This window comes from Carassius carassius, chromosome 46 (genome assembly GCF_963082965.1).
Source record: "Carassius carassius chromosome 46, fCarCar2.1, whole genome shotgun sequence".
Classification (NCBI taxonomy): Eukaryota; Metazoa; Chordata; class Actinopteri; order Cypriniformes; family Cyprinidae; genus Carassius; species Carassius carassius.
The window spans coordinates 13099518-13112345 of NC_081800.1; the positions used below are offsets into that span (position 1 = coordinate 13099518).

Below are 12828 nucleotides of genomic sequence, written 5' to 3' on the forward strand. Positions count from 1 at the left end.
TGCAAACAAATCGGAACAACTGTAATATTGTATTAGTGATTAAACAGAAGATTTCTTTATATATATATATATATATATATATATATATATATATATATATATATATATATATATATATATATATATATATATATATATATATATATATTCAGATCTAGATAACAAATGTAGCACATACTGAAATCTGATGCCAAGGGAACTTTTAAAACCGTGGTTGCAGTCTCCGGTCTATTCAGTTAGCTAGAGGGGAAACAGCTGTTAAACACGTTAGGAACGACTGATTTGGTAAATAATGACTAAATTAGTACATTTCCCTGACTGAAATTATTTGATGTGCTGAGCTTGACAGGTGTGCTATAATGGACTCTCACATTTGTATGTTTCAAAGGCTCCCTCTACAATAGCAGTTGCCATAGTAACTTATTAAGATCCACTCTAGAGCAATATCCTGAGCTAACTAGATCCAGAAATTTCAAGCAGAACATCATAAATGGAAAAGAAAATCTACAAAGAAAGACTATTTACAGGTGCTGTTTCAAAAAAGCATTAGTGCAAAAAAATGTTTATTAGAAATGACATTTTTAAATATACTTTGAATGAACCTGTCAGTTAATTTTCATCTTTAGCTGAGAATATGAAAAGTTTAAATTCAGTGAAGTGTTGTTATTGAAGTTTGAAATAGAAGTCTGGTTTATACTAAAACTGTGCTGATTTGCTTTACAGCATACAGTAATACTGCTTTAATGAGTTACATAAAGAAGCCTACCGGGACAAGTTCTGCAGGGAGATGAGGAGAGTAATTAAATTAGAAAATATAAAAAAGAAATGGCTGAGATCTAGCCGTTTATTTCAGAATTTAGCTCTGGGGACAGGATGGCTCTTTTTTTGGTTTCCTTCTTCCTTCAACCAGCTATTCCATCCCTTTTGCAACCCCCCCCTCCCCCCCCACATTTAGGAGAAAAAATAGCACAAGGAAGGAGAAGAAAGTAGGTCGGTGGCTGGGAATTGATTGATGTGGTGTAGCTAAAGTCTGGTTTTCATACCACCACTTGATAATGATACAATGATAATGATATATATAAATTCCCCTCATCACTCTTAAAGAGCCTTTAGAAACCTTCACGTCCTGTGATGTAATTAGCAAGTAGAGCTCACTAGGTTAAATCACAACATCAGGAGAAAGACGGCTCAATGCATGAGCTAAGATCATCGTTACAGATCTCAGGCAGTCACAAAATGTCTCTGAGGAACATATACAGCCGAAGGTGTTGGTTTCCATGTCAAGTGTTTTAGTACCCATTTCATTCTTTGTCTCTCAAGTACACTTGGCCTCCATGTCATAGAGCCGCAGTAATTCACTCATGATGGTTTCGATCTGAGCCTTGGTGATGTCTGCACAAACAACCTGCAGGGAAACAAGCAAAACATCAATGCAGATCCCAGAATTGGGTCCACCTGCATGCTATATCAGAGATTACATCTAAATATTAGTTCTGAGGCAACTAATAATAGTTTAGTCTCTTGTAGTGATCTTTTTGCAGTCTAGTGAAAACAACAGCCTCTTATTTTTATTTCCTCTAAGAGGCCTTGCTGTGGCTACATTTTTACCTCAAATTTCCATTTAAAATAGGTCAATGTAAACAGGAAACCCAACAAAGGCGAGAGAAACATGAAGAAAAAACAGAGAGTGGGCAATGGTACATTCAATGAACTAGATATAAATGTTTGTTATTTCATAAAAGTACCAAAAACCTAAATTATTTTAGGTTTCAGCATCAGATGTCATGCTCATATGATATATATTACACAGGGATGCCCCAATGTGGAAATTTTAATAGTGTGATGATTTTATATTAAATAATAACCGGTAATTAATTATACAGCAGTGGCCAAAAGTGATGTCTGGAGAGGATATTTCTCAATGTCTGCTTTCAATGACCCTGCAAGATCAAAATATATTGCATTTAAGAAAACAAACTAACTTGGTTAAAATAATTTGGAAAGCAAACTACAGCTTATCATGGAATACAGGTTTTAACATGCTTAAAAATTCCAAAATAAAACAATATATGGAGGTGAAGATCACTTTTGGCCACTACCATATTTTGCATTTACATATTTTTGCATTCATAAGTTGTAATCAATATATTTGCCAATATTCTGGTATTGATCCAGATCTCTATGTGTGTCATATAACTCCAAACATCATACAGAGTGGAATACAATGGCAGAAAACAATCTTTCATATCTCATAATTACTTAAGTTTAAGCCTTTTATGAAGTACTGGAATTAAGAACATATTATTATTGTATTAATTTTTTTTATTTTTTAGAAATTTTAAATGGAAACCAAATATAAAGAAATGCCTGTGTGCCATGCATAAAACTACTCTGATATTTTTCCACAATTGTTTAATAATACTCTTGAAATAAATATAGTAATTTTATTTTTATTATTTGTGTTCATCAATAGGTAGACCAACTGGAAATAATCTGGGCTCACATCATTTGGCTATAATTTACTGACTTAAATGCATCAGCCTGTTTTACTAATACCAATAACTAGGGCTGCCCTCGACTAAAGATTTTTCTGGTCGAGTAGTAGTCATTCACTTTAAGCATTAGTCGACTAATCACACGTTTATTAATAAACCATTTAAATCGTGCTAATAAGCCTTTAATTGCCTACATAGTTTATTAAACGATCAAGAGCATGCATAAATCTTGCCACAGCACACCGGCAGAAGTAATGATGATGAATGTGACAGGGAAAAACAGTGAGATCAAACTGCATTAACATTAGGGCTGGGATGATAAATTGATGCAGAGTCGATTCGTGGATCGATTCTTAGATTTTAAGAATGCATCGTAATTCCTCTAGAATCGATAATGAGCTTAGATTTTAACAGCAGATGGCGCTCTAATCTAGTTTTTATCCGCACACTCATGAAGCTCATGAAGAAGAGTACTAAAGAGTGCTTGTGCGTTTGGCTGAGTCATGTAATTTCACCTCAGTTTAGAATGTTTTTATGATGCAAGATTAATGTAAACACAGCCCACTGTGAACACCTTTATAACGTTTCGAACTTTACAAATTATTATTTTAGGTTGAAGTGTGTGTAGTGATTTGGAAACAAGCAGATTATGGCTGTTTCTAAAGCATGCAGTGCCATCTGCTGTTCAAAATTAAGCTCAGAATCGATTCAAGAAAGAATCGCGATTTCCTGATTCACAATGCATCGATTAATTTCTCCAGCCCTAATTAACATATTAATAATCTATTGATAAACTAGTATTTTTGGTTTAAGAGATTAATTCGGCGACACTGACTCGTCATCTTCACACAGTAACGGATGTGCCTGCATGAAAGATTCATATGGATTAGATGACCTGAGAATATTAGGTTTTTTCACATTTGAATCGTTTCTTTTAAAAGTAGACATTTCACTCTCTATAGATATATTTTTAAATATATACACAGAGTTTCAGGCTCAAGTTCACAGAGGCCGAGATGACAGAAAGTGGATCCTGTTTACTTTCATTATTTTACAAAAGCGCAATGTTTTGACAGGAAACATGCCTAAAAACATGTTTAAAAATAGTAATGCTCTGCAGGGTTATTATCATAACCTAAAGCTATTAAAAATGTTGTTAATAGAATTAAAGTTGAAAACAAATAAAATATGAATATTAGGTAAAAAAAAGATGCTTCACAGAATTGAAAGATGTATTACTCTTATCCGTATGACCAAAATGAGTATTTTAAGAGCAAGTGACAGCACCAGCGCCTCCATCTATCCTCCCGTGAGTGCTACTGTTCTGCTTTCACACTCCACTAAAACACTTGAACTGTGCACATTTTTCTAGGTTAACATTAGATTGAGTGGCCATGTAAAGTTGCTACTACTCACATATTTCAGATGATAAGCCATATTTGAGGTTGATGAATGACAGGCGTGTGGATTTTTTTTTTCTGCGACTAAGCGTCTAAAAAATGATCTTCTCGTAATCTAAAGGTTAGTCAACTATTAAGGGGCGATAACTGATCAGGGCGATAACTGCCGTAGACATTGATGGGGGCTAATCCCCCCAATAATTAGAAATCGCTAAACCATTTTCTCAAATATTGCCTATTCGAGAGAGAAAGAGAGAGAGAGAGAGAGAGAGAGAGAGAGAGAGAGAGAGAAATGGAAGTTGCGTGTATTTGCGTCTGTGTGTTTATCTTTTTAGAGTGAGTTTACTTAAAAACAGCGATTGTATCCTCTCATCACTGGAAAATATAATGTAGCAATTCAGCATTTAAACTGTATTTGATAAAAGTCGTGGGGCAGCGTTGACAAGTTTATTTTCTCCTGGATGTGTGAGCAGCGCAATTTAAGATATGTGTGTGTGTCAGTAAGCAGCTCATTAATACAGAATGATAATTAAAGGCTGTAATGCACACCAGCACACCAGTATATGTGTGTATTGTAAGAGCTAGACGACGAATGATGACGTGTGGCGGCATAGTAGTGGTGTCCCAATCCTTAGGGGAATATTTTAGGGGAAGGGGTATAAAATAGAATTGGGATTGGGCCAAAGTCTAGACAACACAAGAAAAAGTACTTTTTTTATGATTTCTATACAAACAATTGCACAAAATTATTTGTATAGATTTTCCACATCATGATTTTGTCATGTCATATACATCCACTTAAAAAAAAACTCATAAAACAAAACAAAATTTAGGTCCCTTTTACATGCCAGTTGGAAGGTTTCTTCTTACCTAAAACTCTTCAACAAATTACTAGAAAAATGAATCATAGTCTTACGGCTAAATATGTCAGAAAAGGTCTATTGTATTTCTTTGATAGAACTTGACAGAATTCTAGGAAACTGAAGCCGAGCAAGTGGTTTTAAAAGTCCTTTGAAAAATATGAAATGGTTTGATTCTTAAATATTACCTTAGAGTGTCACTAAGGGAACACATCTTGTGTGAAAGACAATGTTATTTCTCTCAGACCAGGCAGCAGTCATTAGGTGCCCTTATTGCCATGGGAACTACTTGCCACTCTCTAAAGGTTACTGCAGTCAAGGCTCTACTGATGCCTGATCTGGCTCTGGCAATGGTAAGAATCAAACTGGTCAACGTTCAGTCTCAGTGACTCAATGCAGACACAGCATGACCCAAATGCTGCCTGGACATTTTTTGTTTTTCTACACATGAAATTGTAAAAATTAAAAATAACTCCTACCTGCCACCACTCTAGTTCTCCTCTGGGGAGCTGCACTCCATATGTCTGGAGAGCAAGATAGAGGGAGGTGAGGGCTAGGTGTTGAGGCTTATGGCGGACACACACAGAGCCATGGTAACTGTCTTTTAATACAGCCAGGGACGTCTCTGCGATGGGGGTTCGAGACCAGGCGTGGCGATTCAAAAGACTCCTCACAGAGAGCAGGTATTGCAGCAGGTACTGGGACACAGCAAAATCAAGTTTGTTAGATGGATCAAAACACAAATAAAGTTTAGACAGCATTAGATAGAAAAGGTACAAAGATGAGAGTATGTTTACATCCTATAATTGATCAAATTCTTAGCAATTGAGAATGAAAATAATAAATCGAGTATATAAATCATTGAGTCTTTTACATTATTCATTTAGCTGACGCGTTTTATATATATAATTGTTATATATGTCAGAGGTCACACGCCTCTGGAGCAACTAGGGGTTAAATGTCTTGCTCAGGGACACATTTGTGTCTCACAGTGGATTCAAACCTGGGTCTCTCACACCAAAGGCATGTGTCTTATCCACTGCGCCATCAACACCCACTCCTACAGATGAGGAAAACATAGGATCATAGGATGCACATGCTGTATCATCCAGGTGGATGCTGCACACTGGTGGTGGATGAGGAGATACCCCCTGACTACGTACAGCGTCTTGGCAGTGTGTGTAAAGAGTGCCAGTGTGATGCCAGTTTAAAGCAGTATTACAGCACTGACATACTATAGTTTTATTAATATTTTACATTAGCTTTCAGTTTTACACTTTTTTAGCTTTCAATATATCTAATTTATTTATTTTTTTCAGTTACTAATTTTAGTGCTTCAGCTTACACCTGTTTCAATTAGTAGCCATAGCCAAGGCATCAGATTAGGTTATGTTTTTTTTGTCAGAGCTTTCATAGCTTTAGTTTATGATAATAACCCTGCAGAGCATTATTTTTTTTTACTATATTGTTTTGTACACAAAGCACAGTATATATTATATAGGCTTCCTGCAAAATGTTTGCTGCCAGTCATTAATGAAATAGTTCACCCAAAATGGAAAACTCTATTACCGGTTACTCACTCATTGTAGTTTAAATCCTACACAACTTTTCTTTTCTGTGGACAACAGATATATTACTCATTCTAAAAGCTTGAGACCCAAGGTAACAATTGCATGCATTACCTTGTGTGGGTGCTCAAAAGACACTTGGAAGTTAAGTTGCCGAAGGATCAGCAGCTCACATTGCACTATACTGTCCCTCAAATCCCAGAACTTCCCGTCCAGTTCCAGTGGATCACTTTCTGGGTGAAAATACCTGGATCAAAGAAAAAGGACATGCTATGCCTATACACGAATTCTGAGAACAGAACTGCTACTTTAATATCCTCCTTATATACCTGTGACAGACATTGATGATATCTCTTGTCCTGAGATGCTGCTCTTCTACTTTGCCTGCGAGGTAGATGGCAGACATGGCCACTAGGTAAGGCTCATAGACCTGAAGACTGGCCGACTGGTAGAACCTGCGATACAGCACACATGCTGTGGCCATGGGCACAGATCTCATGCCTAACTTCACTCCTACAGATGAGGAAAACATAGGATCATAGGATGCACATGCTGTATCATCCAGGTGGATGCTGCACACTGGTGGTGGATGAGGAGACACCCCCTGACTATGTAAAGCGCCTAGAAAAGCGCTTTATAAATGTAAGGAATTATTATTATTTATTATTATGGGACCAGAAACTGGATCTGCACTTGATCCTTGGATAATGAAAATGAACTAACAAGCAGCTGCAGTGCATCCTTAAAACTTTGAAAGTTAAAGAGATTAAAAACAAATCTCTAAACATTTCAGAAAAATTGCAGATACCAGTCTCGATGATAAACCGACAGACTCTGAAGTGTGTTTTGGAGTCTGGGACATCTTCAACACTTCTTCTGCCTTTAGCCTCATTGACGGATCCAGATGTTGACGCCCGCGTGCTCATTTTACGCCTTGCATCAAAATGGTTACAGTTTCAAAGCGTATTATTCGATTTATAGTTACTGTTCGCATGCACAAACTTAACAGTCGGTTGTTATGACTTTCCTTCAGCAGATCGTTAAACGTGCAACGTAGAGCTCAAATGATCTCCAGCGCCCCCTCGCACGGGAGGATATCACTGTACGCTGAACGAAAGGGAAACTTTAATTTTATTTTATTTTAAATATAAAAAATATTTTAAATAATATATAACATATAAAATAAGAGCTGAAGCTTAAAAATAAACACTTTGCCAAGGGAGTATTTTAAATATTCAAAGAATCTAAAACAATTTGAACTTGCTAGGAGACCATTGCCAGCACATTCAAGTGGAAAAAGATTTCGACTAGTTACTCTGCTTAAATTAGAACTTTTCTAGCATTTTTCTTTTAAAAAATTTAATAACGTTGATGCATAAAGCATATTTATGATTTCTTCTGCAGTATGAAAGTGCCTTTTAGTCGCAAAAGTTCCAAAATTGGGACATTTCAACAAGGTAACATTAACACAGCCAGTCGCAATGTCAGTTTTTTTTGCAAAGGAACAGCTTTTATATGATTATATATATATATATATATATATATATATATATATATATATATATATATATATATATATATAGTACGTTGTATATATTACGTTGTATATATTACTGAGAAAACAATTCCTTTGTAACAAATATCTTTACTGTCTCTTTTGACTAATTTAATACAATTTTCAAAAACAATCTTACTGAACCAAACTTTTGAACTGTAGTGTACATTTTACTATAATTGTGCATTTTCTTTACTCAAACAATGAACCATGCCAATGCAAAAAAATGCAAAAGCATGCACTTCAATCAAACAGAGCACAATGGAATGTGCAAACATTATAAATGTTTACTTTTTTCAAAAAGAAATGAAGGGAAAAATAAATCATTGGCAGGCTTCGAGTTATTTTTCATTTAAATGTCACAGTACCAGTTTCACCGGGTGGAGAGAATAATTGTTCATATTAATACTTGTGTATGGTCTATTTACTTTTTGTTCCTCAAGAGACTATCAGTAGCAGAAGGCTACACTACATTTATAGGAACAGACCATCGCCACCTTCTGTCTGGTGTGAGAACAAAGGTTTGTTTTGATGACTTGTATGTTATTTAAATGTAATTACTCAGCTTAAAATGTTTTGCAGCAGTTTCATTTTACTATTTATAAATTATTTCATTATTAGCATGGAAGTACATGGCCAGCATTCCAAAGCATATTATTTGCCTTACTATATCCCTCCTGCTTCCATAATCCCCACTGCCCATTCACAATAGGGCCAGGTGGGCCAGATGAAATTTACCACAAACCAAACTCATGAGGCCCCTGCTGGCAGCCAGGTAACACCCAGAACTGTTAACGATGTGGTGTTCTGACTAAACAATATCCTTAAAGGAAAACATAAAGTGGACCAGGGTGCAGAAGAGTAAAAAATGACGGTGAATGACCCAGACCAAAATGAACCAGAGAGGCCCAAATCACAGTATAGCCAAGACCAGTCTAGACCAACAAGACAACAAGCTCAGTCTAACCCAGTAAACCTTCTTGAAAACCAAACTCAGTCTAGACCAGGAAGTCACCACAGCCAACAGGCTCCATCCAGACCAACCACTCAAGAGAGCCAAGCCGAGTTAAGACCACCAGCCCAGAACAGCAGACCAGCATCTCAGCAGAAATAACACCATTTATAATCAGATCCCCTGCATGGGCAGTTATAAAAGTTGTTCCATGAAATGGCATTACGTAATTGTAACATTTCTTTGAAAACCACTTCTACTTCACAGATATTATTTTTTTTGTTGTAACTGTGCTCTCAGTTTGTGCATACTATAATGTGTGTGTGTGTGTGTTGGCACACATTAACTGAATTGTTTCAATGAAGCTAAAGCTGATTAGTTTTACTAAAAGGCTTTTGTAATGGAATCTTCTTAGATTAAATACTAAATGCAGGGTCAAGTATTGGCAGAAAATATATGAGAGTACCTTGATAATATTGTTTAAAAAGATAAACAGCATAAGAGATTTTAAATTTTTTTTCTTTATTTGCTTAATAATACACTGACACACCTGTAGGCCACATATGACACAACATCAGCTTGATTCACTAGTCATCAGTTTATGTTTTTGGTGCTTGGAAGCCAGTGAGTGATTTTGTGAGCAGACACTGAAAGCTTGGGGAACTGAAGGTGAGCTTGAAGGGATAGTTCACCCAAAAACCAACCTGACTTTCTTTTTTCTGTTCGAGCATGAGATATTTTGAGAAGTGTCTCATTGTTTTTCTTTTCAATTGTCCAAACGCAAGTCAGTAGTCACCAAATCTGTGTTGTTCCCAACATTCTTCAAAATATCTGATTTTGTGTTTTGCAGAAGAAATAGTCATACAGGTAAGGAATGACATGAGGGTAAACAATGGCAGAGTTTACATTTTTGGATGAACTATTTAAGAATCCCTATAGTAAGATTAAAGGGATAGTTAAGCCAAAAATTAAAATTAGATGTCTATCTGCTTACCCCCAAGTGCATCCAAGATGTAGGTGACTTTGTTTCTTCAGTAGAACACAAATTATGATTTTTAGTGTTAGTCGTTGCAGTCTCTCAGCCGTACAATGCATGGCAAATGGTAACAGAATTTATGAGAATAAATAAAACTTGGCGCACCTGCGCTTCTGGATCATGTTTAGATATGGCTTCTTTTTTGACCTATAGAGTCAACGGCAACGGCGAATTGCACCATGGATTGTGTTCACTGACAATGTTTTCTGGAAGTATTCCTGAGCCCGAGTGAACCTAATGGTCAGCTGTCCACCAAGTAAGTGATTTTGTTATAATGATCATTCATAGTTCAATGAAATTGTAGTATAGCCATTGCATACAGTGTGTCAATACACAAAATATGCACACGTCAACTGACATAGCACATTTGAAATAGCCTTTCATGATCACCTGTTTACTTGTAGCTTAGCTATTCATACAAAGTTTTCTAATCACTCCGCCCAAGTAGCCACTCCGCCAAAGTAACGTTAGCTGTGCTCCTACACCTAGTGAGAATATAGTTCCCAGTATTTATACGATTAAAAATGGTCTCTGTCTCATATAGCCTTGTTATTTGTACACGCTGTGACTATACAGATCACAACATGTAAATAGGAAAATGTTTGCATTATTTTGTCACTTATTGGGATTACTATGCTACCATTATCCATTTACATCCAGTCTTTGTGCTAAGCTAGGCTAGTGGTGGGTGCATCAAATAACACTTACAGAACGCACAGAAATGAAAAAGGTATGTATGGACTTATCTAACTCTGGGGGATACTGTGAATAAGCTAAGTCCCAAAAAGTCGGAGTGTTCCTTTAAATGTACATATAAGAAACAGCTGGAGGACCAATTTGCAACTAATTAGGTCAACTGGCAACATGATTTGGTATAAAAAGAGCCTCTCAGAGAGGCAGTGTCTCTCAGAAGTCAAGATGGGCAGAGGATCACCAATTCCCCCAATGCTGTGGCGAAAAATAGTGGAGCAATATCAGAAAGGAGTTTCTCAGAGAAAAATTGCAAAGAGTTTGAAGTTATCATCATCTACTGTGCATAATATCATCCAAAGATTCAGAGAATCTGGAACAATCTCTGTGCGTGAGGGTCAAGGCCGGAAAACCATACTGGATGCCTGTGATCTTCGGGCCCTTAGACGGCACTGCATAACATACAGGAATGCTACTGTAATGGAAATCACAACATGGGCTCAGGAATACTTCCAGAAAACATTGTCAGTGAACACAATCCACCGTGCCATTCGCCGTTGCCGGCTTAAACTCTATAGGTCAAAAAAGAAGCCATATCTAAACATGATCCAGAAGCGCAGATGTTTTCTCTGGGCCAAGGCTCATTTAAAATGGACTGTGGCAAAGTGGAAAACTGTTCTGTGGTCAGAAAAATCTAAATTTGAAGTTCTTTTTGGAAAACTGGGATGCCATGTCATCCGTACTAAAGAGGACAAGGACAACTCAAGTTATTATCAGCACTCAGTTCAGAAGCCTGCATCTCTGATGGTATTGGGTTGCATGAGTGCATTTGGCATGGGCAGCTTACACATCTGGAAAGGCACAATCAATGCTGAAAGGTATATCCAAGTTCTAGAACAACATATGCTCCTATCCAGACATCGTCTCTTTTTAGGGAAGACCTTGCATTTTCCTACATGACAATGCCAGACCACATACCGCATCAATTAATTACTGTAATAGAATAATGATTAGTTATGTCTGAATGTATGACGTAACGTATGACGTATATGAGGAGGGACGTAAAGTGTGTGTGTATAGCGTGGCTACTGAATAGTTGTAAACGAGTTCACCAATAGCTTCAGTAAAAGTTCAAAGAACATAATCAAGACTGGACATTGTATTCTTCTGCAATATACAAAGGGGTTTATTACAATTACAACATCATGGCTGCGTAGAAGAAGGATCCGGGTACTGAAATGGCCAGCCTGCAGTCCAGATCTTTCACCCATAGAAAACATTTGGCAGATCATAAAGAGGAAGATGCGACAAAGAAGACCTAAGACAGTTGAGCAAATAGAAGCCTGTATTAGACAAGAATGGGATAACATTCCTATTCCTAATCTCGAGCAACTTGTCTCCTCGGTCGTCCTCAGACGTTTGCAGACTGTTATAAAAAGAAGAGGGGATGCCACACAGTGGTAAACATGGCCTTGTCCCAACTTTTTTGAGATGTGTTGATGCCATGAAATTTAAAAGCAGCTTATTTTTCCCTTAAAATGATATATTTTCTCTGTTTAAACATGTCATCTATGTTGTATTCTGAATAAAATATAGAAATTGGAAACTTCTACATCATTGCATTCTGTTTTTATTCACAATTTGTACAGTGTCCCAACTTTTTTGGAATCGGGTTTGTATAACCAACAGTCATCATAGCCAGAAGAGAAGACATTCAAATACACATTTTCTGACCAAAAATGACATGACCCCCCCAAAAAAAGAAAATCCTAAAAATAAAAAACATTTCCAGAGCATGTCAGGTCTAAAACAGTTAAGATCTTAAGATCAGATATGATTTTCTCAAGTTAGAGACAATTAGGCCTTAAAGTAATTTAAAACTAATGCCAAATACTGTATCTAATAGAAAACTATGTACTTTAATGTATATATATATATATATATATATATATATATATATATATATATATATATATATATATATATATATATATATATATTTATAGTAGTATACAAGGGTCTTGCAAATACACTTTTTGCAGTTTTAATACAATGGCATGAAGTAAAACATGTTTTTTTTTTTTAGGCTGTCGCACTAAGAATTGCGTATCAAAACCAGAATATATCATTTAAACAACCTCTTTGAAATGAAATTTGAAATATGCACCATGTCACATGATGTGGTAAATTCTCAATGATCACCTTCAGACTATCATTTACAGCAAATAATAAGATCTTTTTCTTAATGGTCTACAGTGTGCATTGTGGGAGA

At 36.3% G+C, this 12828-nt stretch overlaps 1 protein-coding gene across 1 annotated transcript; it reads right to left on the minus strand.

Annotated features, from left to right (window-relative positions):
• Positions 1-533: 533 nt before the first annotated feature.
• Positions 534-7399, minus strand: LOC132129484 (cyclin-Q). Its single transcript, XM_059541103.1, has 5 exons — positions 7132-7399; positions 6653-6836; positions 6438-6570; positions 5235-5453; positions 534-1405 (listed from the first exon to the last, which is right to left on the minus strand). The coding sequence occupies exons 1-5, from the start codon at positions 7247-7249 to the stop codon at positions 1316-1318; spliced, it is 744 nt and encodes a 247-aa protein (XP_059397086.1). The 5' UTR covers positions 7250-7399; the 3' UTR covers positions 534-1315.
• Positions 7400-12828: the final 5429 nt, after the last annotated feature.